The sequence below is a fragment of the Mytilus edulis genome, chromosome 5 (genome assembly GCF_963676685.1).
Source record: "Mytilus edulis chromosome 5, xbMytEdul2.2, whole genome shotgun sequence".
In the NCBI taxonomy this organism is placed as follows: domain Eukaryota; kingdom Metazoa; phylum Mollusca; class Bivalvia; order Mytilida; family Mytilidae; genus Mytilus; species Mytilus edulis.
The window spans coordinates 96,645,062-96,671,450 of NC_092348.1; the positions used below are offsets into that span (position 1 = coordinate 96,645,062).

Here is a 26,389-nt window from a genome sequence, read left to right on the forward strand (position 1 = left end):
AGGGCAGTGGTCATTGTTATCATTGGCTTTATTTAAAGTAAGTTCTACAGGATACCCATATAATGATTGAAAACCAAGTTTGTTTAAATGTGTGCCGTATTTAAATTAAAAGCAGAAAATGTTTGAAAAAAATTTACAAAGGTTTCCAATTAATTATAGAAAATGACTTTAAAGGACAATAACTCTAATAAAATGTCACATGCCAACTTTGGTCATGTTGACTTATTTGTAGATCTTTCATTACGTGATATATATATGTATATAACCCTCCAAAACAATTTGTCTTGGGTGCATTCCCCCAATATAAGTATGCTAAAAGGGACAACATAATAATGGTTTATAGAAAGGTAACTTGATAATTCTGAAATGCAAAATATCAAGCAGAAATTATAAGCACCCCCTGAAAAAATAGCCCCCTCCCATGGAAAAAATCAAGTCATGCAAATGTAGTCTTAAATAGTTATCATTATTCAAATTAGTTTTCAACCTATGACCATTTGAAATTGTTTTGTACAATTTTCCAATAGACTTCTTTAGAAAACTCTAAAAAATGGCTGCTTTGTTTAGCCATGGCAGCCATTTTAAATACATTTTCAATCAAGATACCCTATTAAAAATTTTAACTAAGTTTAGTTCTATTTGGCCAAGTATATTAAATGCAGAAGATATTTGCAAACGATTACAAAAGTTTGCAAAAATTTGTTAAAAATTGACTATAAGGGCAATAAATCAATAATTTACACTTTTAGTCATGTTGACTTATTATAGTTGATCTTACTTTGCTGAATATTATGATGTTGACAGTTTATCTCTATCTATAATAATATTCATGATAATCCGGTTAAAAACTGCAATTGGTCTTTCAAAACATTTTCTGAAAATATAAGGGCAGATAGATCTTAACCTGATGAACATTTATACCCATGTCAGTTCTGTTCTAAATGCTTAAGCTTAAGTGAATGCTTAAATTACTTTGAAGAGCAATAACTCCTTAAGGGGTCAATAGACAATTTAATTCATTTGACTTATTTGTAGGTCTTACCTTGCTGAACAGTGTTCCTGTGTACATCTCTATCTATAATAATATTTAAGTTAATAACCAAAAAACTGCAAAATTCTTTAAAATGACCAATTAAAGGGCAACAACCGGACAACGGGTTGTTTGATTCGTCTGAAAATTTCAGGGCTAAAAGATCTTAACTTGATGACAATTTTGACACAATCAGATAGTTTCAGATATATAAGCAAAAACAATGCATACCGCTATGTTCTATTTTTAGCCAAGTCAGTTATCTAGGTTACAGGCAAGTTTGATTAAATTTATGCCAGTATATAATTTCAGTAAAGATTTTGTTAATGAAAGATGACGACGACGGAAGAAGACAACATCCGCCGGACGCCAAAAGATGGGAAAATCTTTAAGGTCAAATGAGATAAAAGACATGTAAAAAGGGGAGATATCGAAACATTTTCGATAGAAACAATGGACATTTATTTAAATACAAGCTGTTTTATTTTTTTAATCCATTAAACAATTTTTCTTTTAATATTCATATTAACAGAAATGTTAAATGAATAGGGATGAAGAACGTTTTATTTGTAAACATACAAAGTGATTAGTTTTGAAATAGTACAGACACGAGTGGAACGGATGATATTAATCTAATGACAAGTGACTATGTGCAATTTTCTGAAAACATTCAAGTAACTTATAACGAACGACATTTAAATTACAGAGGATGGTAAAGGGTTATTTTCGTGCAACGTGTTTTGCCATTTTATTTCACGTGCAGCCGTGAAAAAGGTTCGTTATTCACCGTGTTTCGTGAAATCGGTAAAAAGATCAACGTGCAAGGAATTTTTAATTGTTCGTTCATCGTGAAATGGCAATTTTATTTCGCGTTCTTCCGTGCAAATACCCCCCCCCCCCCTTTACGCCCCTCATTACAGTTAAAGCTGATTAAATATAACATACCGTATATATTGACAATATCAGTAGAAAAGATAATAATGGGACGCAATATTATACTTACAATCGTGTTGAACATGTTGATGTAAAATGCCGCCTTATTTATCTGTTTTAAAAATGAAAGGTTGTAATTGGTCGATGCACCAGTCACGCAAATGCGGAAAATACCAGGTTGTAAAACTATTTTTAATTTAATACAATATGGAAGTCACCTAACATTTCTGAAAACCTAGGAAAATATTTAGATACAAACTCAACTAGTGCAGTTAATTTACATGATCAAAAAGTAAACCATTTATACATGCTGATGATTTATTATTGATATCTGAATCTGCAGCTGGTCTCAAAAATTCTCATGATTCTTTGGAAAAAATATAGTGCTGAATGGAAACTGAAAATGGAACTTTAAGAAAACAACAAATACAATTTTCTCTAAATATAAAGTAAATATAGAAAACTTTTATTACAGTTCTAATGTAACAGATTATCAAAAATACTTAGGACTTATTTTTCATAGCTCTATAAAATTTATACAGGCAGTGCCAAGCATCTCAGATGAAGATAAAAAAAAAAGCTTATATAGTGAAAACTTGTCAGTTAAAGCTTCACTCCAGTTTTTAAATTCAATGATAATTCCTTTTTTAACTTATGGATACTAGTAAGTGTGGATATCAGAATTCAAACAAAATTTAAAAGCATTAGACAAAAGTAAATTCGACAAAATTCCATATTAACAACAGGTACTTGGGGTTAATGGAAAGTCTTCCAATCAAGCAGTGCGATGGGAATTGGGCACATTACCTATTAGCATTAATAGTTATCAAAGGTACCAGGATTTTAATTTAATACGTCAGACGTGCTTTTCGTCTACATGAGACTCATCAGTGAGGCTCAGATCAAAATAGTTGTAAAACCAAACAAGAACATAGTTGAAATGCATTTAGGACCACAAATTCCAAAACGTTGTTCCAAACACGGCTAAGGTAATCTATTTCTGTGATAAGAAAATCCTTAGTTTAAAAAAAAAATCATTTTTTTGTCTACAGGAAATTTAATAAAAATGACCATATAATTGATATTCATTTCAACATAGAAGTGCTGAATACTGGGCTGCTGATACCAGCGGGGACGAAACGTCCACCAGCAATGGCATCGACCCAGTGGTGTAAATAGTTATCAAAGGTACCAGGATTATGATTCATATTAATAGAAATGTCAAATGAATAGGGATGAATATAAACACATCATAGATACCAGGACTAAATCTTATATATACGCCAGACGCGCGTTTCGTCTACAAAAGACTCATCAGTGACGCTCGAATCCAAAAAAGTTAAAAGAAAAACGTTTAAAAAAGGTTTTATTTGTAAACATTTAAAGCGATACGTTTTGAAATAGTACAGACACACTCAGCAGACACGATTGACAAATATGCATGATATTTATCTAAAAGAGGGACGAAAGATACCAAAGGGACAGTCAAACTCATAAATCTAAAACAAACTGACAACGCCATGGCTAAAAATGAAAAAGACAAACAGAAAAACAATAGTACACATGACACAACATAGAAAATTAAAGAATAAACAACACGAACCCCACCAATAAACTAGGGGTGATCTCAGGTGCTCCGGAAGGGTAAGCAGATCCTGCTCCACATGTGGCACCCGTCGTGTTGCTTATGTGATTACAAATCCGGTAAATAGTCTTAATTCGGTAGGTCACATTCATGAAAGGGAAGGGGATTGAAGTGCATGTGTGCAATTTTCTGAAAATATATAAAGTTTTAACCAACGACATTTAAATTACAGTTATTGAATAAAGAAAGATGTGGTATAATAACGTTAACATTAACGGTACCAATTTTCCTGCACCAGATGCGCATTTCGACAATACATGTCTCTTCAGTGATGCTCGTGGCCAAAATATTTGAAATCCAAAGCTTATAAAAAGATGAAGAGCTATTATCCAAAAGGTCCAAAAAGTATAGCCAAATCCGTGAAAGGAATCAGAGCTTTGCATGAGGGAGATACATTCCTTAATTTATAATAATTTCTAACATTTGGTAACAGCAAATTTAAATAATACAAAAAATCCGTATGTTCATGCCAGTACCAAAGTACTGGCTACTGGGCTGGTGATACCCTCGGGGACTAACAGTCCACCAGCAGAGGCATCGATCAAGTGGTAGTAATAACATTAACGGTACCAATTTTCCTGCCCCAGATGCGCATTTCGACAATATGAAATAAAATGTTGTGAAAACCTTGACACTTTTAAACAAAAATGTGTAGATTTCTTGCCTGTAAATGATTTATAACAACTCACTCAAATATTCTAATGATTTTGTATTTTATGTATATATATATGAGTTTATTTTTCACTTGTTTCACAGACAATTTATAGTTATATGAATATTACAGTTTCGTAATATGTTCAAAATTGTCAGCTTTGTCATATTTGTACTGTTTGTTCTTAGTTAGGGCCTCAAGGTAGATTAGCGAAAACTAATTGAGTCACCCTCTTTAAATGAAGTCCTTACGTACCTACTTACTTACTTACTTAATACATGTCTCTTCGGTGATGCTCGTGTGACAATGAGACAACTCTCTATCCTAGTCACAATTTATAAAAGTTAACGTTATAGGTCAAGTTACGGTTTTCAACACGGAGCCTAGGCTCACACCGAACAGCAAGCTATAAGGGGTCCCAGACATTACTCAGGTTAAACCATTCAAACGGGAAAACCAACAGTCTAATCTATATAAAAAAAAAATAAGAAACGAGAAACACGTATGAACCACATAAACAGACGAAAAACACTGAGCCTCAGATTCCTGAAAACTGATTCAATATAACATAATAATTATACTGAAAATATCAGCAGAGAAAATAATAATAGGACGCAATATTATTCTTACAATAGTGTAAAACATGTTGATGTAAAATGCTGCCTTGTTTATCTATTTGAAAAATAAAGGGTTGTAATTGGTCGATGCACCAGTCGAGAGCAATTTTTCAGACTTATTAATAGAATATGGAAATCACCTAACAATCTTGAAAACTAAAGTCGACGAAGGTCAGGTCAAAGTGATATTTCCTTAAGTGCAGATAGGTAGATAATTGTTTTATAAGTACACATTATATTAGTGACTACATCTAGATATTTTTCAAATTTAAATTAAAAAGTTTATGAGACATAGAAGATATATATAGGAAGATGTGATATGAGTGCAAATGAGACAACTCTCCATCCAAGTCAAAATTTGTAAAGATAACCCATTAAAGGTCATGGTACGGTCTTCAACACGAAGCCTAGGCTCACACCAAACAGCAAGCTATAAAGGACCCCAAAAATTACACGTGTACAAATCATTCAAACGGGAAAACCAACAGTCTAATCTATATATAAAATGAGAAACGAGAAACACGTATGAACCACATAAGTAGATGACAACCACTGAACATCAGATTCCTGACTTCCGGACAGGTGCAAACAATTGCAGCGGGATTAAACGTTTTAATCGAACTAAACCTTCTCCATTTTTTGAAACAGAAATATACCATCACTATATAGAAAGACACACTTTAAAATATCATTGGAATGACTTTAACTCAATCAAAAGACGAAAATAACAACATTTGATACAAAAATTTAACAATACCTTTTAATAGATATTTGGATGATATATTGGCTCTCAATAATGACGACTTCAATATGTATATTAAAAAAATGTATCCTGTTGAACTTACTTCAAATAAAGCTAATACTAACAATGAACACTGTCCTTTCCTCGATCTTGATATCTACATCATTAACGGGAAGCTTGATACAAACATTTATGATGAAACAGATGATTTTTCATTTCCTATCGTTAATTATCCATTTTTAGATGGTGACGTTCCCTTGTCACCATCTTATGTCGTTTATATATCTCAACTTGTACGATTCGCTCGTGTATGTCCACCATTTTCTATATTTGAAAATGCCTGTACCAAGTCATGAATATGACAGTTCATGTCCATTCGTTTTTGATGCGTTTTGTTATTTGATTTTGCCATGTGATTATGGACTTTCCGAATTGATTTTCCTCTAAGTTCAGTATTTTTGTGATTTTACTTTTTATGTAACAACTTATTCATGATTTTCTTGATAGAGGGTTGCTGCTCACAAGGAAGCTATTAAACCAAGAGTTCCAAATGGTGAAGTTGAAATCATCCCTTCGTAAATTTTACGGACGCCATCACGAGTTGGTTGACCGTTATGGAATAACCGTATCACAAATGATATCGGATATGTTCCTTACGTCGTAACTACAATCCCCTTCCCTTTCCTGAATGTGACGAATTAGACTATTTACCGGATTTGTTATCACATAAGCAACACGACGGGTGCCGCATGTGGAGCAGGATCTGCTTACCCTTCCGAAGCACCTGAGATCACCCCTAGTTTTTGGTGGGGTTCGTGCTGTTTATTCTTTAGTTTTCTATGTTGTGTCGTGTGTGCTGTTGTTTGTTTGGCTTTTTCATTTTTAGCCATGGCGTTGTCAGTTTGTTTTAGATTTATGAGTTTGACTGTCCCTTTGGTATCTTTCGTCCCTCTTTTATTAGATTTTAGCGAGAGAAATTTATGTATTACTGAAAAATTATTACACCAGGGTTTTCGATATCACAAACTAGTCAAAACAATAACTAAATTTTATCATCGGTATAAGGAAACAATTTGTAAATATAACTCAACATGCAGACATCATATACGTTCAGGTATTTCACATCCAATCTTTTATGGTAATATTCTTTACAAAGCACAAAAATGTCAGTATTCACCCAAAAACTTACAAAACCTTTTGACAGACTTATTAAGAATGGATATAGTTACGAGACTGTAGTCAGATCATTAAAGATTGCATATTTTAGCAATAATATTGATTCACTTATAGGGTCTTTGCATCGGAACTAAACACATTTATTTAAAAAAAACAGTTGTTGGAATGACACGGGTTGTGTTCTTTCCATATATTTTATGATAGTATGACACTAAACCCCTAACGGGAGGGATTGTGCCTGATATTCATATGATGAAGACATAGTCTTTCAATCAGTTTAATGAGGTCTGGAGCTGGCATGTCAGTTAACTGTTAGTAGTCTGTTGTTATTTATGTATTATTGTCATTTTGGTTTTTTTTCTTTTGTTACATCTTCTGACATCGGACTCGGAATTCTCTTGAACTGAATTTTAATGTGCGTATTGTTATGCGTTTACTTTACTACATTGGTTAGAGGTTTAGGGGGAGGGTAGATTCATGGTATACCGCCATCTTGGATTGAACAATCACAGTAAAAAACCGGTCTAGTTATTTGCCTAAATCTGCAAATTTGGAGACAGATTTGCAATTTGATGGTTAGACTGTTTAATAATATAAAGAAAACTTGGCAATTTATTGTATAATTCAAAATAATTAAACAAATATCATTTTATTTTGCTTTTTGAATCATTTTTTTCAAATGAGCCATTTCAGGGAAGATAACTCTTTTAGTAAAAAGTTTATACTGGACAGATAGGGAATTTTTTTCTTTTTACTTGTAGCAAGAAAACAAGTTCGGTGACACCATTTTTTATTTTTATTTTCTTAAAACATATTACAAAACCTATCTTTTCACAATTTATTTCAAAATTCTATCTCATAGATTATTTTTTATGCACACAATTGTGTTTTTCCATTAACAATCTAACCAAATTTAGGCAATTTTCAACGACTCATAGCTTGAAAAATAGCACGGTGACCCCTACTTTTTATTATATTTTTGAAAAGAGCATATTAAAATCTTCATTCTGGCTAAGTATAAGAAAATTCTGTCTCAAAAAAGATTTACTTATGATCTACCTTAATGTGCGTATTGTTATGCGTTTATTTTTCTACATTGACTAGAGGTATAGGGGAGGGTTGAGATATCATAAACATGTTTAATTCTGCCGACATTTCGCGCCTGTCTCAAGTCAGGAGCCTCTGGCCTTTGTTAGTCTTTTATGATTTTTAATTTTAGTTTCTTGTGTATAATTCGGAGTTTAGTATGACGTCCATTATCACTGAACTAGTATACATATTTTTAAGGGGCCAGCTGAAGGACGCCTCCGGTGTGGGAGTTTTTCGCTTCATTGAAGACCCGTTGATGGCCTTCGGCTGTTGTCTGCTCTATGGTCGGGTTGTTGTCGCTTTGACATATTCCCCATTTCCTTTCTCAATTTTAAATAATGAACGAATAAATTTGATATGTGACACCATGTAAATACAGAGTTAATAAAAATAAGGGATGAATTATTAAGCAAAAGTGTATAACTGATGAGAAATGTTAAATTTTAGAAAATTACCAACTTTTATACGTCATATTATACACAGGTAAATGAAAATAATGTTCTTGTTATGTATACTTCATCTGTCTGTATAATCTTCCGTTTTAGGAATACCAAGAAATTTCTTTTATATAAATAAATCTAATCTAAAACTTGGTATCTGTGGGGTGTATATCAACATTCAAACTATATAATTGGTGCTCGATAAAACTTCGTGTTCTTCCTGCACAGGTGTCGGATCGTATTTAAGGACGGAAAGGAAATAGTTTTGATGTTCGTAGCACGAAAAAGTGACAATTTATAGTAATTCCAAACAATCAAAGCTGGTTCATAGACCAGATACATTTTAACATTAAATAGCAAAAAAAGCATTACAAATAGTATCAACAGGTCAAATTAACAAGAAAGTACGATTTGAGAGTACTCGCAGTAACTGACAGCTAGTTAAAAGCCAAAACAATTAATAATTAAAAACCAATTGTTCAGAGAACAATTGAAGGTCTTTCCACCAGTAAGAATCTATATTAAAATGAAAATAATAAAATTTGATTTTAAATGTCAGTTTCAGCGTCAAATGACAGCTTATTGTACGCTGATTTCAAAAATATATGGTTTCTATAAAAAAAAAAAAAAAGGGAGATCATCTTTTTCTTCCGGTTTAAAAAGTTTACTTCCGGTTTATTGTTTGATAGTTTACTTGACACTGATTCCAAAAATATATGGTTTTATATACTTTTACATTGATTTAGTACACAAAATAGCTACTTCCGGTTTACAAAATGTCACTTCCGGTTGTCTTTTTGAAGGTCACATTGTTTACAACCTAATGCAAAAAGTCCCAAGGCTTTATCATGTGTACATATGAGGTAAAAGCAAAGGTCAAAATCTAGAACGTTAAATAAGCATATGACCTAGAGCTCAATTTCAAGGTCATAAACCAAGGACCTCAAATCAAAAGACTCTAGTCCTCTACTTTATATTGTTAATGAGTTGTATTGCCATACGTATGATATTAGATATAAAAAGGGGGAAAACTTGCGTCAAATGTCTAGGTACCCTTTCGACTAAGATTTATGCATTATGACATGTCGTAACTAACAATTGTATGAAAATATTTTGTCGATATCTTATATGATTTCTGAAAATAAGAGATAACAAGCCAAAATCAAAATTTTATTATCATAACCTTGACCTTCGACCTTGAACTCATATTCATTTTTTTGGACCAAGGACCTCAAATTAAATGACCCTAGGCCTCTATCACTTATGGTTTTCCAGTTACAAATTTATTTCATTTATTTCAATATAAAGGGGGAAATAACTCTCATATGGAGTCTTCGTAAAGCTTCGGTCAAAATAAAACCAAACATCCTGAGGATATAACGAGAACTTTGGAAAAATAAATTTGTCGCTTTCTTTTATGGTTGAGGAGGAGATCGGATAACAAGAACAGTGTTTGGGGAGATAACTCTTACAAAGAAAAGTGTTCGGTTAAACAGGGTCAGTTTCAAAAGCGTATAGACTTTATGATATCATATACAAAAAAGCTAAACGAAATCTTTTGAAACATTTTTACACCGCAAGAAAAAAATAAGGCGGAAGAAAAAAAAATAAAAAATAATCAGAACAAAATCAGGCCACAATTAAAAACAATTTGGTTTGCCCAAACCCTACCCAAAGGTTGAGACAGTTGGTAGGTAGGTAGGCATTTTCTTTTTTTTTTCAAAGAGAGAAATTGAAGTACCGGGTGTTTATTAGTCTTCATGCCTATCTGATAAAAAAACTTCTTCAAATCAGGACAATAAAAGAATTTAAGTAGGCAGCTTCTTTTTCTGGGTAGGTAGCGTTTGGGCAAACAAACCTATTCTTTTTTATGGCCTCAATAGGTCTTTCAACACGGAAAGGTGGAAAGACCTAATAAAAAAATCATGGATCTGAGACTAAAATCAACTACAACACATCCCAGGGAATTAAAATTTCGACGTCATGGATAGTCAAAGAAGACATGACTTGTACAATGCCAAAATATTTGTATCGACAGGGAGAAGAATAGCTAGAAGCTTACTTTTTTATAGATAAAAATGAACGTGTGATGTATTAATTACGTTCGCTAAAAATCTCCGACATCACTAAACACGTGGACGTTACGAACAAGTTGGGATATATAAACACCGTACGATGGAGCCAAAGGAACACCGCCGTCTAAAAAAGGAAAATTAACAATAGGGAATGAAAAATCGTCTCTTTTGTCGTTAATTTTAATAAGGAGCTTCCCTTTAGAAATTGAAATGTTTAAAGCTAGAAAAGGACAACTGCTGCTGTTTATGTCAGATTTAGTTAAAGCAAGGAGGTTATGTGACCTCCTTGGTTAAAGTAAGTTCTTATGGGTAAATTTCGGTAGTATATTTGGAGACCTCTGGATTATTTAACGAAAAATATCATCCAGATAACGGTACGTATTGTTGAATGTATCAAACAAATGTAACAATGACGTGTTTTATTGCTTTTGGTCATTAACTGAGATTCATAGCAATACAGAAATAAATCTGCTATAAGAGGGGCACAGTCAGTGCCCATAGGAATACCTACTAACTGTCGATACACTTTATAGACGAAACGTAGATATATGTAATCTAGGAGAAAATTTAAAGCTTTAATCATATCCTCACATTTCCAGAAAGTGTAACTAGCAGTAAGGAATCGATTTTGCCTTTTATATATAACTAATAAGTAATGATAACTTTACTTGTTCCAATTCACTAACATTCAAACTGACTCCATTTTCGGAAAACATTGTTGACGTTGTAAATGATTTTAGTAATTTGAAGACGTTACGTTTGTGGACTCAGCTTTGTGCACGCCGTCAAACGATTCTATAAGTGTGCTTAACAATTTATACAAAAACAAAGATGCAAGACATCAACCTAAATAAACCACAGAAAGGCCTGTTTCTGGCTTGAAACAGGCAAATACATAATGTGATGGGGATTAACATGTTTGCGAGCTATAATCTTCTCTTGACCTGTGACAGTGGTGTTATAAAAGCACATTAGAAAACCCTGTATAAAACTGTTGGAAAGGATCAGAATGAAAAATTATAGTTAAAGACAAACATTTTTGTTGGTAAAAACTAAAAAATAAGAACTCTAAATAACGAGTAAGATTTTAAAATGTGTTTAGTCGAGAAAAACGCATATATTTATCAAGAGTTGACGACCACAATACAATGAATCAGTTTTTTTGGACGTACAAAAATATCAAATTGACAACACTATGTTACGATGCCTTACCTCTCTGCAAACGCAATTGCTTTTGAGGTTTTGCTATTAAAAATGAAACTTGTATGTTATTAGACGTGCTTTCACATGTTTTATTTTGATATACTATGATTTCAAATAAATATGCCCAGTTTTTGTAAATTTGAATTTAGTTTAAACATATTTATTTATAGTGGATTGGGAAACAAATTATTGCAACTTATATTAACCCCTTTCCACTTTGCAGGTGCGAGTTCTGCTTTGTAGCGGCATTAACCTGCTCTTTTTCGAAATCTACAAGGGTGTCTTTTATGTGTAAGATATGCGGTTCTCTTTTAACACGGATCAGCCATTAATCGTCCCCTTCCGACGGACTATCATCGTTTCTCAAGACTAAAGTCATACTCGCAAGTGGTGTCAAGTGAAAACCGACCATTCAGTCCCTGAAGTTTTCTCCCTGGACCGGGGATTGAACCAGGAATCTTTGTTTTAGTATTCCGATGTGCTAACCACTACACCACGGCTCTCTAAATTTGTATTTAATTTGGTTAGCATTCATGTGTCGTGTATTATTTTTCATTTACTACCATGCTTATTTGTTTAGATTCTAGAGATATTCGTTATGCTGTAATCGTCTCAAGTTCACAAAGTACTCCCAATGTTCGTGTACAGGAAATGTTTCATTCTTAATCCCAAAAAGAAAGAAGTTGTACAATTGTAAATGTAGGTAAAATAGTTGTTATTTCTAACGGAAGTAGATTGGAATGCAGATGTAAAACGTTTTACATAGGCGCAAAATAGTCGCAGGTTACTAAATGCAGAGCTATTAAATATAAATAAATCTTAATAGAATAATCTGTCAATCAAATCTTGTATACAATATGCATATCTTTAGTAAATTTATGCGTCATATGACCCATAGAGAAGGCGTGGGAGATTTGAAGAAAATAACGATTGACATAAATTGGTTTGATGAAATCATTAGCTAGCAAATAAAAATATAGGATTACTGGGGAATCTTGAGTAATAAATCGCACCCTCTTATACTGGAAACAAAACGCACCCTCTCTTACTGTCAAAAAAAGAGGATAAGTACTCACATTCCTTTTGTAGTACTTAGTTTCAGCCTGCAAATTGAAGCTAGAATGAATAATGGAAAAGGGAAGAAAGAGAGAAAGAAAGGAAGAAAGAAATATTAAATCGTCTACTATTTAAACATGAAATGAGACATTCAACTGAAAATTAAAATAAAGAGTATGGTAAATCTGTATATTGATTAATATTTATAGCAGTAATTACATAATCATCGAGGGACAGTATTAAATAAATCTTATAAATTCGAACAAAATGTTTTAAAATCAGTCTCCTTTGTGCATTTAATTATTTGAATTGAGGTGGAAATTATTTTAAAAAAGTATCCTTCCCTAACCAATCATAAAGTAAATGTTATCTTGAAGACACCCTGTTCTTACTTTGTTCGCTTCAACTTTCGCTTTATCCGTTTCCAGACATCCTGTTTCTTAAGAAAAACTGTACTTTTAAAAGATACCGTGTACGTAACGATATTTATACACTAGTATCGAGGTTTATTTTTGAAATACATTTGATGATGATAAAGTTGTATATGATTTTTTTATACGAGTGTTATGAATGATGCCAAGACCTACTTTACTATTTTATGAAGGCGGAATGCCTTATATTCTTAGATTGAACTTATTTTATATAATGTTATGTTATATTGGAATTTTGATTGAAACGTATTTAATGCTCTTCAACTTTGTACTTGTTTGACTTTATAAATATTTTGATATGAGCGTCACTGATGAGTCTTATGTAGACGAAACGCGCGTCTGGCGTACTTAATTATAATCCTGGTACCTTTTATAACTATTTACAGGCTGTCATATATCTTTATAGAATGGCATTTGTGTTTAATTATGTAGATTGCTTGTTTTATATTGTGTATATATATATAAATAAGAAGATGTGGTATGAATGCCAATGAGACAACTATCCATCGAAGTCACTATGTATAAAAAGTAAACCATTATAGGTCAAATAACAGTCGTCAACACGGGCCCTTGGTTCACACCGAACAGCAAGCTATAAAGATAATTCATCTTTTTACGATAAAGATGTAAATCTACAGACTTCTGCCAAAAATTGAAACGTTTCTAACTAATGAGACTAATAAATTATTATCCCCGGCTTAGTATATTTCTATGATTTTGATTTGTTAACGAACGTCGTTACAAAACCCATAGCCCTTGAGTGTTGCTAGTCCATATCCCCGGACGTAGCTACCCATTACATGCGCCTCAAGGTGTACTTGGATACTTCAGGGTGTTAAAATATCCATATCTACGGATATTAACGAAGATAACTTATAATATCATTGCAAATCTCAAAATACATATTAAAAAAAAAAAACACTTTAACAAAACAAACTGAATGAAATTATTTATTAAAATGCCACTGATATAAAGATTAAAGGCTACAATAATTCTTTTATTCGAAATCCATAGAAAGAACACACCTCAAATAAAGCATTTATGCAAAAAATCCACAAAAGATTATAACAAAAGTTTTGTGATAACATTTGTAAGATGAAAACATGAAGCATAACATTATTTGAATTATTCTTGCATGGTCTTTAAAAAAACGTTTTTATTATTTCGTTTTGCAAATTGTAAAAGATGTAACTAATAATATAAACAAAATAAGGATTTATAACATGACGTCTTGAAAATACGATTGATAGATAAGTAAGAGGAATTACAGAAATAATGTACAACAGGCAGAAATTCATAAAGAATAATATTAAAATTTATTTTTTATTTTCTATATTCCGTTCATAAGTTATGGAAAAGTAGCTGTGAGTTCTTTCGTCCTTCAGCAGGTTAATAAATCTGTCTAACATATATCTTTATTCTCAATAAACCATCAACATGTCTGTTTACAAAGATTTTATATGACAGAAACGCCGTTTTCGCAGAAACAAACAAGCTTTAAGATGAAGAACATCAATAAATCGATGATTCTTTGGTACATATTGTGAGAACTTTCCCTCTTTTGTACCAAGTCAGGAATATGACAGTTTTTGTCCATTCGTTTTTGATGCGTTTTGTTATTTGATTTTGCCATGTGATTATGGACTTTCCCAATTGATCTTCCTTTAAGTTCAGTATTTTTGTGATTTTACTTTTTGATATGGTTACGCCAAAACCTATACATTGCTCAAAACCAAACAAATATACACCTCCACTGGAATCGTGAAAATTATATTATTAACAGATGCTCATATGAATGCAACAAAAATATTTGACATTCTGACACTATGATAAAACCAGTATATATAGTATTGCGATATCAAGATATACATTTTCAAAGTTCTCAAAAAATTGAAATGTTACTAACGAAAGAGAGGAAATCTTTTTAAAATTGCAACAAACAAAAGGTAAAAAACTCCAATAAAAAGTCATTTGATGTATTTAGCAATTTGACATAATCGTAGATCTTGTACTACTGATAATGTTTGATAATTATAATTTCCGCTTTCTATATAGCAGAAACATATAATAAGACAAATGCTCAAAATCGCCATATAAGGCCAATAATTTACACACTTTTTTCAGTATTGAATTGCTGACATAGTTGTTGTCTATGGTGCAAACACTGCTTAACGGCCTTTGTTTAATTCCTATATGTCGTCATTTAGTTCTGGATAGTATCAGTCTTATTTTTTGACCTGACTTCCTTGGTAACAAGTCTATTTACATTTATAATAATTTAATCAAATTTAAATTTTAAAATGTTTGATATCTTCATGTATTTCTGTTTTCTATGGCTGATATTTCCAGATTGATCATTAAATCTAACATGTCTGCGACTCCGTTTATCGCTGTAAAATTACTTTTGTTTTATTCGTAGGAAATATGATCATCAGTTGGGACAGTACGTTAATCTCCGCTCAATTTTATTTTTGAATCCACATGTTTCCACAAGATGGTAGGTTAGAACTAGACCATTCAAAGCACTTTTGTGACGATTTCTGCCGCCAAGATCAATTGTACGAGACGATGAACATGTGATGAATATGACATGATAAATGAATTGAAATGTACGAGGTGTATTTGTATAAAGACTCATTTGGGACAGGTATTAACTGTGGTATGAATCAGAACGCAGCCTCCCTCAAGACTTACTTCATGATAGATTTAGACAGGTTATTGTATTTGATAAGATCTGAACTATCCCACAATTATCTATATATATAATCCAACTTTTCATTCTGTTAGTCAAAAATTTAGTTTAGAGATTAGCAGTTGGATTAATATTTCTTTCCAGTAAGTGATTAACAGAAGGTATTGTTTATCTGTTTGTTTATTTCATTGTTATAAGAAATCAATTTTCCAAATATTTTTTTTTCCAAATTTTACCCATTAACTCATTTTTATTTTTATTCTAAAACTTTTATTTACTTTATCTAATTCATATATATTTTTTTTTTTTTTTTTTTATAATTTTATGATTTTTTGTTAATTTCTATATATATTTTCCAGTAAATTAAAAATGAAAAAAAATATGCTTATGACGGACATTTTTTCGTCCATCAAAAATCTTGGCAATACGTTTTTACTTTAATTCCTCCCCAAAAAAGGAAGAAAGGATGAATTATTTAAACAATATAATTAAACCAAAAAAGAAAGATCTAACATTGAATTTTTGTATTTAAAACTAGATGAATGTTCGTTGTTCATTTGCACTTTGTACGTAATGACTTTTTAAAATAAGTCACCATTTTGAAACAATTTTATTTAAAGCTAAGACTAGAAAACAATTTACAAATTGATTCCAACCTAAATCTCATCTTAAGGAATCTATGTCATTCTGATTTTTTAAAATGTTCGTGTTTTATTTATTCTATTATATCATCAGATATTACATAAGTCTACATAAATTATAATGAATACTGACGTTCAGTTGTTCGTGGCATTGTCACATGGTAATAAAAGGACGTACAGTCTGAGTGAGTGTCACTAGTGTACCACTCTTTTTCAATTAATGTTCTAAAATTGGTGCGATTTTTCTTTTAAAAGCTGCAAAAAGAAACATGCTTTTCAATATTTGATCAAACTCCAATCTTGACGGGTGATAGTGATACTCGAGTCTATATGCCTTCGGAACATCTAATTCCTGTTACAATTTCAATATTTTGATAATGTAACTGTTACATATGTTTTCCACACTTACGATAAACTAAAGTTGCGTTCAACAATAAGTGTTCTTTTTGGTCGTTTTTTGTGTGTGTTTTTTTTTCTCAATAGCGTTGTCGCTTGTCATCTGATGAAAAGTTTGAGTGTCCCATTTAGTATCTTCCAACTCATTCTAATTACATGATTTAACCAACAACAAAATTAAATTGACTAAAATTATAAAAGTTTGTTTTAATTTCCTGATTTACTTATACTTATTTGTTTAACGGTTTTTCGGATATTCGAATCCATCAATCGTTTGCTTTGGTAATTTTTTTTTTTTTTTGGTTTTTACCTTTAATCACCCATGATAGTCAGTAAAACAAGTAGAAATAAGAATCGCAATCTTTTTCACTCCATGGATTTTTATCTTTGTGGAGTTTTTTAATTTATTTTTCGGTGGGTGTTTGTGTCGACAGTCAAATCTATCACATAAGCACAGGCACTTGTCTCAGATTTTTTTTTAATAAAAATACCTTACTATAACACTATATTAAGATATATAGGGAAAAAAGTTCTGAGACAAGTGCCTGTGCTCATGAGGTAAGAATTATAGTGATAACGCGATATCCGTCTTTCGGTTTTTCTTCGTTTAATTTTATTTCATGGTTATGTGTAAGTTTGTCCGTTTTTGTAGTCCTTGTGTCATAGTCTCATTGGTAGATATGAGATTCAAGGTGGCCTCTGAAACTATTTACAGAAATATATATTTTTTAAAGATCCTTCACATTTCACCGAGTTCATAATGACTAGATCGACAATATATCGATAAATGAAAATATGTATTCTACCCAAGTATGAACACCTTATGCCTTTTACAAATATTAATTCAGACATATTATACATCTGTGTACAATCACATCGATGTAGGATCATTATTTTTACATTCTCTGCTTAAATGTTAGGACCCAGGGTGTTAGATGTTGATTAATTATGTATAAGCTTTCAATTAAACTTGTTTCAATATTGTACAACTATTCAATCAATTTAAATCGTGTGGGATATACGTGATTGTAAAATCAGGCATGCATGTTTAATAAGAAAGCGCCATCATAAAATCAACAGTTTTAGTTCACATTTCCTAATCGAAATAACCCTGGTAATACAGTTGATGTGTTGCTTTTGGTTTCTCTCTAAATTCTTTAGGCTATCAACACATAGATAGGATCGTTGCTCCTCCTTTTTCTTCATAGTCTCCGGGCTAGTTAATGTAGCAGTCATTAAAAACTATTATCCGTAGTTATGAACAAATATAAAGTGTAACATTTGGGATCATTTAAAACAAAAACAAGTTAAAAAAAATATGCCATATTATCTGCGAAAAAAAACCCATTATATGAATACAGTTAAAAGATGTGTATAAAGGACACTCTCGGGACCACATGTGACTGACTTTATAAGAGGGGGCTGTGACAACGTTGCTTGAGATTACAACACCTTAGGTATAACTAAAGTTGGACAAGGCAAGACAGGTTTTCTCTTAGTAAGAGTTAACTTTTATGGCATGTCCGGCTGTTCTTTTGAAATTAATATTATTCATTTCTTTTCAGATCATTAATCTTTGAAATGAAGACCTGCTTACTAGTTATAGCTCTGTGTATATACTTTCAGGTAAGTCTATTCATATTTCTGATAAAAGAGGTAGAAAAGGCGTTAAATAGAAAAGGTTTACAAATACATTACAACCGATTTAAACGAGTGTGTATCTAATATCTTTGGTTAGCTTGCTTGCTAGCTTAACCGTGAAGTCATTGTTAGGTAAGGTGTGCTACCCTCCTTTCGAAGAAGCCTAGTCCTATAGACAGATAGAATGGTTATCTGTCAGACTAGTCTACTCTTAAAGGAGGGTAGTTTACCTAACATAACTTGCAATAACTCCACGGTTCAGCTTGCAAGCAGCCTTAACAAAGACATTACCTTTGTCAACACACTCATTGAAATCGGCTGTAATTAAGTTTCAGGTTTCAATTATTCTTGCTTAGTTGCTATCATAAAGATCTAGAACCTGTTTTATGAATACATTTAAAACCAATCAACTCAAGAAAAGGCAAATATTTCTTCTTCTTTTTTTTTTTTTTGCGTAAGACAAAAAAAAACACAACCAGACTCCTAGTATGAATCAGAATGTATAAAAAAAGAAAAAGAACAACAATCAAACAATACTACACAAAACATAACAAGAAAAACTAAAGCCTGATCATCACCAGCCCCACCCACAAACTGGAGGAGTTCTCCCTGATCATCACCAGCCCCACCCACAAACTGGAGGAGTTCTCCCTGATCATCACCAGCCCCACCCACAAACTGGAGGAGTTCTCCCTGATCATCACCAGCCCCACCCACAAACTGGAGGAGTTCTCCCTGATCATCACCAGCCCCACCCACAAACTGGAGGAGTTCTCCCTGATCATCACCAGCCCCACCCACAAACTGGAGGAGTTCTCCCTGATCATCACCAGCCCCACCCACAAACTGGAGGAGTTCTCCCTGATCATCACCAGCCCCACCCACAAACTGGAGGAGTTCTCCCTGATCATCACCAGCCCCACCCACAAACTGGAGGAGTTCTCCCTGATCATCACCAGCCCCACCCACAAACTGGAGGAGTTCTCCCTGATCATCACCAGCCCCACCCACAAACTGGAGGAGTTCTCCCTGATCATCACCAGCCCCACCCACAAACTGGAGTTCTCCCTGATCATCACCAGCCCCACTCACAAACTGGAGGAGTTCTCCGGATACGGAACATAAGAAGATGGGTTTATGATTGATTTATACAGACTTGCTTGGTTTTCAATGATCCTCACATTCGTATCACAGTTTGGTTTAGCCTTCTAACTTCTTTTTCATTCGAGCCCCAGTCTGTGCAACTAAATTATAAACCTGGTATCTTTCATGAGCTTTTCTCTGCGTTATTTTATAAGTACGTCCAAATAAAATCACATTTTAAATAGATCGGGTAATTTTCCTTGACACTGTTTATGTTTTAATTCTATATTTTTAGTCAATTCTATGTAAAGACCCGGTAAGTGACTACGATTTAGCTTGGACCTTATTCAGTATAGGGGATAGTAACCATAACGAAAGACTGGAAGCATCAGAGATTTCTCGATTCTACAAGAAGGCATTACAGTTCCCGCAAGAACTGGCTGATTTTGTAGGAGAGAGTATGATTGAACGTGGGGATATAAACGGCGACAATGGTCTAAGCTTTGAAGGTAAGTAAGTTATGCTATATGTCGTTTGAATTTATAATTATAGATAAAAAAAAATTAGTAGCGAATAAACAATGAAGAATCAAGTGTGTAAAAAAAAGGACAAATAAGACAAGTTGTAAGACAGCAACCCAAATATACGATTGATATTTATGGATTATGTCCTAGTAGATTTTGTTTAGCATTCGCAGTCTACTAACAAAAGTGCCTATAGTTAATCATAAAATTATTTTCGAATATTTTAAAATAGAAATAAATCTTAACATAATACACCATTTCGTTCTCTATTTTTATTCTTTAAAGGCAATATACGATCATTTAAATACAATTGCATTATAAACTTAATAAATCCGACACCTGATGAAAACCACCATTCAAAACCGCGCCAAATTCTACATTGCACTTTCAGATGAAATAACCTTTTGTTGAAAAGTCTTGATTGTTTTCTTCAGAAACAGTTATGGCTATGGCGAGTGTTCGACAACAAACTTAGAACAGCAGAGCGAATTGGTGGAACAACTCTACATTGGTTTTTTTATTAAGTGAGAACCATAGTAACTGGTTTCATTGTCTAGAGGAACATTCTAGAGAGCGAGAGAGAGATAGAGAGAGAAAGTGATGTTGTTTTATTGTCAAGTGGAGAAATCTACAGAGAGACATTATTTTCCAGAGTATTTTTATATTGTTAAAATAGCAAAATTGTATTTGAGAAGAAACAAAGTGTTTTAGAATACCTATATATGATAACATATACTTGAGTTAAGAGCTCATCAAAGACTTCTAAGTTCATACAAAGACATAGTTTCATAAATTCATAATAAAGGATAAGGTGATATCATTTAAGGGGGACATTAATTTGAAATGAAATGTACTATAAAGTTCTGAATCAAATTGTATGTTAAATGTGCATGTATGATTGTTCTTTGTAAGATTTAATTGATTATTTTGAAGTGATAGAATATTTGACCATTCCAAAAGCGCTAGATGGAGTCATACAAGGACCAGTCGAGTGATAACTATAGTAACCAGATTCCATAACATTGTTATATATATATAAATATTCCCTCAACCACTACTATCAGTTTATGAAATGATATTTCTACTATGTGGCACATCTAGCGTTTTTAAAGTATGATGTGGATAAATTGTAACTTTATAGATAATTTATAATAGATATCAGTTTTAATATCTATTTTGTTAAATAAAAGTTTTTTGAAAATATGTGTACATATTCGCCATCTGTCCAGTTGCTTCTCGCCCATGTTTGTAGAACCAGATTACATAGACAGGGCAATTATGTGCCAGCTCTCTACGTAGAAGATATTTGATGACGGACCAATAACGTCTACTTAATATATAGACTCTAGGAACACTGTAACAAACTAGTTTTGGGTATTTCAGCTTTCCTCAAATTATTCATAATATTCTTTCTAATACAAACACAATCTTATACGAATGCTTGCAGTAATATAAATATTTGCCATCCGTCAAAATAATCTTATTTTCTACGTAGAGGTGGCACGTCAGTGCCATCTGCCAATATTAAAACTCTTATTTTTATGAGGAAGGTGGTATATCAGTCTATTTTGTCTAATCAACAACACAAAGAGGTGACGACGGTACACATGTTTTGCCAGTGCTGGTCTCGATTTCTTAGATTGGATATTTGGTTGTTTAAAGTCACTTTATTCATATCTAATCGAGGATTTCAAATATAGAAAAATTGTCAACGTGTGATCCAGCTACCAATTAGGGTTAGGGTTATCATTGTTGTTTGGTCCCAGTTGAATATTTTTCAATATTTGAATTGTTTGATTAGTTATCCTTTTATTGCATTAACAATTGGCTAGAGAATGGAAAAAGCAGAAATTGCATTGAACTTTACCTTTATCTACGTACAAAATACTTTGATTCAAATGATGCAATGTCATCGACAACGTACGCGTCTTGACAACACCTACAGGGTTTTTTTTTTAGTCGGATGAGTTAAATTATCGAGTTTCATTTCACTTGAAAATCACAGTAATTCAATGCCATCACGGTCTGTAATTATGGAAGTTAACACCACTTTGACTATTATTTGATGCGTTTGAAGACAATCAATCCCAAAAACATTTTAAATATTTCAGTTATAACTTAAATAAAGGCAACAGTAGTATACCGCTGTTCAAAACTCATAAGTCCATGGACAAAAAACAAAATCGGGGTAACAAACTAAAACTGAGGGAAACGTATGGAACGCCATACTGCAAATAATATTCAATCTACTTAACAAAATGTCGAAAGTACTGAACATAATGAAAAATGTACTGAATATAACGTCAGAAGTACCGAACATAATTTAAATACCACTGCATATAATAATGAAACTACTGAATATAATAACCAAAGCACAGAATATAATGTAAAAATTACTAAACATAATGTAATAACTACTGAACATAATAGGATATCTACTGAACATAATAGACATACTACTGAACATAATGCATAAAGAACCGAACATATTAAACAATCAACATCAGAAGACAGTCATGGCGTTCCATAGAAACGCATTAAATATTAGAGGAGAACAACGACACACCATTAAAATGTAACACACACAGAAACGGACTAAGCATTAGACAAAATCCTATGAGAATAACAAATATAACATCAAAACCAAATACATGAATTTGTCTACTTAATATATAGACAGTTGGAACACTGTAACAAACTAGTACGTTGTCGATGACATTGCATCATTTGAATCAAAGTATTTTGTACGTAGACAAAGGTAAAGTTCTATGCAATTTCTGCTTTTCCATTCTCTAGCCAATTGTTAATGCAAAAGAAATTTAAGTGGTGCAATAGGTAAATCGAATCGATGAAATATAGAAATCAACAATAATCGAAATATCATTTCTTTTCAAATCAATAAAAAAGGTTGTTTCACAAAACTGTCTTTCAGTTGCCAAATTTTGCTAAAGATCGGTACAAAAGTTCCATTAGCAATGGTCATTTTGTTTATATCTGGATTATAATGTAATACGCCAGACGCGCGTTTCCTTTACAAAAGAATCATCAGTAACGCTCAGATCAAAATAGTTATAAATCCAAACAAGTACAAAGTTGAAGTGCATTGATGACCCCAAATTCCCCAAAAATTGCAAAATACGTCTAAGGTAATCTATTCCTGGGATAAGATAATCTTAATTATAAAAATGACCTCATTATTGATATTCATGTCAACACCGAAGTGATGACCACTAGGCTGGTGATATCCTCGGGGAAGAAACATCCACCAGCGGTGACATCGCGCCAGCGGTGTAAAGAGTTATCAAAGGTACCAGGGGTGGAAAAACCTTAATCAGGTACGCTCTAGACCAAAAGTTTCGAAAGCTAAAATATAGTACCATTAAACAACACGAAAGTCTTTATTGAACATAGAAAACTGTCTGTATAATCATATTGACCAAATAACTAATGGATGTGTACCGAAGCAATGCCTACTTAGGTGTAGAACCCTTGGGACCGACACAGTTTGAATCCAATTATGCGGGTATTGATTTTGCTGACAATTAATAAAGTTCAATGCTAGAGGAAGTACGGATTGTATATTTACACTTTGTTTCTCTTCAGCATTAACGCTGACCGGTACAGGATACTTTAGAACAAATACATTGAAATGGGAACAGACAAAATATTTAAGAGCAAATACTGAAGACCTAAATAGAATAGTCAAATCCGTCTTAGATTAAATTTGCGTGTTTAATATCAACATATACACGCATTAATTCTGCTGAAAATAACGCCCAATTCAAGAGAATGTCTTTAAAGTTTATCATGTTTGTCAAGAGACAATATTCTACAAAATACGGTTTACTACCATACTCAGAAAATGAACAGTTTGTCAGATATTTTCAGTTAGATAATTTGCCAGTGTATGCAATGCTGGGATGTAAAATAGTTATCCTATTCGGACTTATTGAAACAGTGTAAGATCACACTCTGTCCTACGGATCTTAGATGTAATGAAACAGAATCCACAGCAAATGAATAAGCTGACGTCACAACAATGGTTAAACGGTGTTGCCTGTCAAGTTTTATGGCTGTCGGAGTATCTGATTTACAAGTTTTATGGATTTTGAGTCTCGTGATTTGCAAGTTTTATGGATGTCAATCTATATAGGGATTCTACATTAAATATGTGTTACAGACTGGTTGGGAAATCTGATTCCAGATCGGTCACAATGGAGAGTTTTAATGTACTTCTTGTCTGCATTAGTTATCATAGATGATTTATCTCTTATATTCATTTGATTAATATGTCTGTAAATTTAACATTGTTGTGCTGTTATTTAGAGGATACACACTATTCTCCACAACTTTTCAAACCCTTCTCTCTTGCATGTCAACTTTCCAAACTTATGTTATCCTTCGACGAGGCTTTAAATTGGTTATAATCTGTATGCTCGTGTATTTTCTTCCTTCGTATGTTGAGAAGATCAGTCTTTCCCAAAATGTAAAATTAGATTTTGTGTAATATTTACTTTTCTTCTTCTATGTCATCTTTCACTCACGCAAATTCATTTCGAGGTCGTTCAGCGGGTGATAGCAGGTACTTCTCACTCCTGTTCAGCTGACACAATCACATGTCTGATTATTTTGACACTTTGTGTTGCACATGAAGTTTATAATGATAATTACGAATATACACCTCTGGTATGAGTCTTGTCTGTGGTTTAACACTCAATTCAAGAATTTAGGGAAGGGAGACATTTTCCGTTTACTTGTCACACATAAGGGAAATTGATGTTTGTTTGTTTGAATAAACTTAAAAGGCGCATCTTTACTACCAAGTGCATTCGTGGTTTTGTACATCATATACATATACTAGTTGACATTCCCTCTTCTGCTTATTGCTGACATCGTTACATTGATTATGTACTGCAGTATATATTTATGACAGACCTTATCTCTTGTTTGGGATATTAGTTCGCTTGTTTTCTTGTTATTTTGTTGATATGCTTGCACATATTGCATTTGCATTTTATTATGCTGTTTTAATGACTTGTCTGTATTCCTAATATAGTTGTTTCTCCTGACAGTTTTCGGCCTCATGAACCCAATAGTTGTATATGTGATTTTGCTTTTAGTCAGATGTTATGGACGTGTGTACTCCTGTGTAAGTCTGAGCTGATGATAACTGTTCTATGTTTTGTGACCGATTCTCTGGAGAACCCGACCGTGTATGTTCTGTGATGGTAACTACTAGTATTCAGTGTTTTGTGGCTGATTCTCTGGAGAATCTGACCGTGTATGTTTCTGTGATGGTAACTACTAGTATTCAGTGTTTTGTGGTTGATTCTCTGGAGAATATGACCGTGTATGTTTCTGTAATGGAAACTACTAGTATTCAGTGTTTTGAGGTTGATTCTATGGAGAATATGACCGTGTATGTTTCTGTGATGGCAACTACTAGTATTGAGTGTCTTGAGGTTGATTCTCTGAAGAATCTGACCGTGTATGTTTCTGTGATGGTAACTACTAGTATTCAGTGTTTTGAGGTTGATTCTCTGGAGAATATGACCGTATATGTTTCTGTGATGGTAACTACTAGTATTAAGTGTTTTAAGGTTGATTCTCTGGAGAATATGACCGTGTATGTTTCTGTGATAGTAACTACTAGTATTTAGTGTTTTGAAGTTGATTCTCTTGAGAATCTGACCGTGTATGTTTCTGTGATGGAAACTACTAGTATTCAGTGTTTTGAGGTTGATTCTCTGGAGAATATGACCGTGTATGTTTCTGTGATGGTAACTACTAGTATTTAGTGTTTTGCAGTTGATTCTCTGGAGAATCTGGCCGTGTTTGTTTCTGTGATGGTAACTACTAGTATTCAGTGTTGTGTGGCTGATTCTCTGGAGAATCTGACCGTGTATGTTTCTGTGATGGTAACTACTAGTATTCAGTGTTTTGAGGTTGATTCTCTGGAGAATATTACCGTGTATGTCTCTGTGATGGTAACTACTAGTATTCCGTGTTTTGAGGTTGATTCTCTGGAGAATATTACCGTGTATGTTTCTGTGATGGTAACTACTAGTATTTAGTGTTTTGTGGTTGATTCTCTGGAGAACCCGACCGTGTATGTTACTGTAATGGAAACTACTAGTATTCAGTGTTTTGAGGTTGATTCTCTGGAGAATCTGACCGTGTATGTTTCTGTGATGGTAACTACTAGTATTCAGTGTTTTGAGGTTGATTCTCTGGAGAATATTACCGTGTATGTCTCTGTGATGGTAACTACTAGTATTCCGTGTTTTGAGGTTGATTCTCTGGAGAATATTACCGTGTATGTT

The 26,389-nt window shown here is 32.9% G+C and overlaps 1 protein-coding gene across 1 annotated transcript; it reads left to right on the forward strand.

Moving 5' to 3' along the window:
* Window positions 1–15,498: 15,498 nt before the first annotated feature.
* LOC139522569 (uncharacterized) lies at window positions 15,499–21,267 on the forward strand. The gene is made up of 4 exons (XM_071316037.1): window positions 15,499–15,803; window positions 18,384–18,444; window positions 19,838–20,051; window positions 20,501–21,267. Exons 1-4 carry the CDS (start codon window positions 15,697–15,699, stop codon window positions 20,539–20,541), a joined length of 423 nt encoding a protein of 140 aa, XP_071172138.1. The 5' UTR covers window positions 15,499–15,696; the 3' UTR covers window positions 20,542–21,267.
* Window positions 21,268–26,389: the final 5,122 nt, after the last annotated feature.

Excerpts from the sequence above, each read along its gene's own strand:
- LOC139522569 (XM_071316037.1), top strand. The coding sequence starts at position 15,697 with ATGTACGAGGTGTATTTGTATAAAGACTCATTTGGGACAGGTATTAAC. Across the intron at positions 15,804-18,383 it reads TTCATGATAGATTTAGACAG|ATCATTAATCTTTGAAATGA; the intron begins GTTATTGTATTT and ends ATTTCTTTTCAG. Across the intron at positions 18,445-19,837 it reads CTCTGTGTATATACTTTCAG|TCAATTCTATGTAAAGACCC; the intron begins GTAAGTCTATTC and ends CTATATTTTTAG.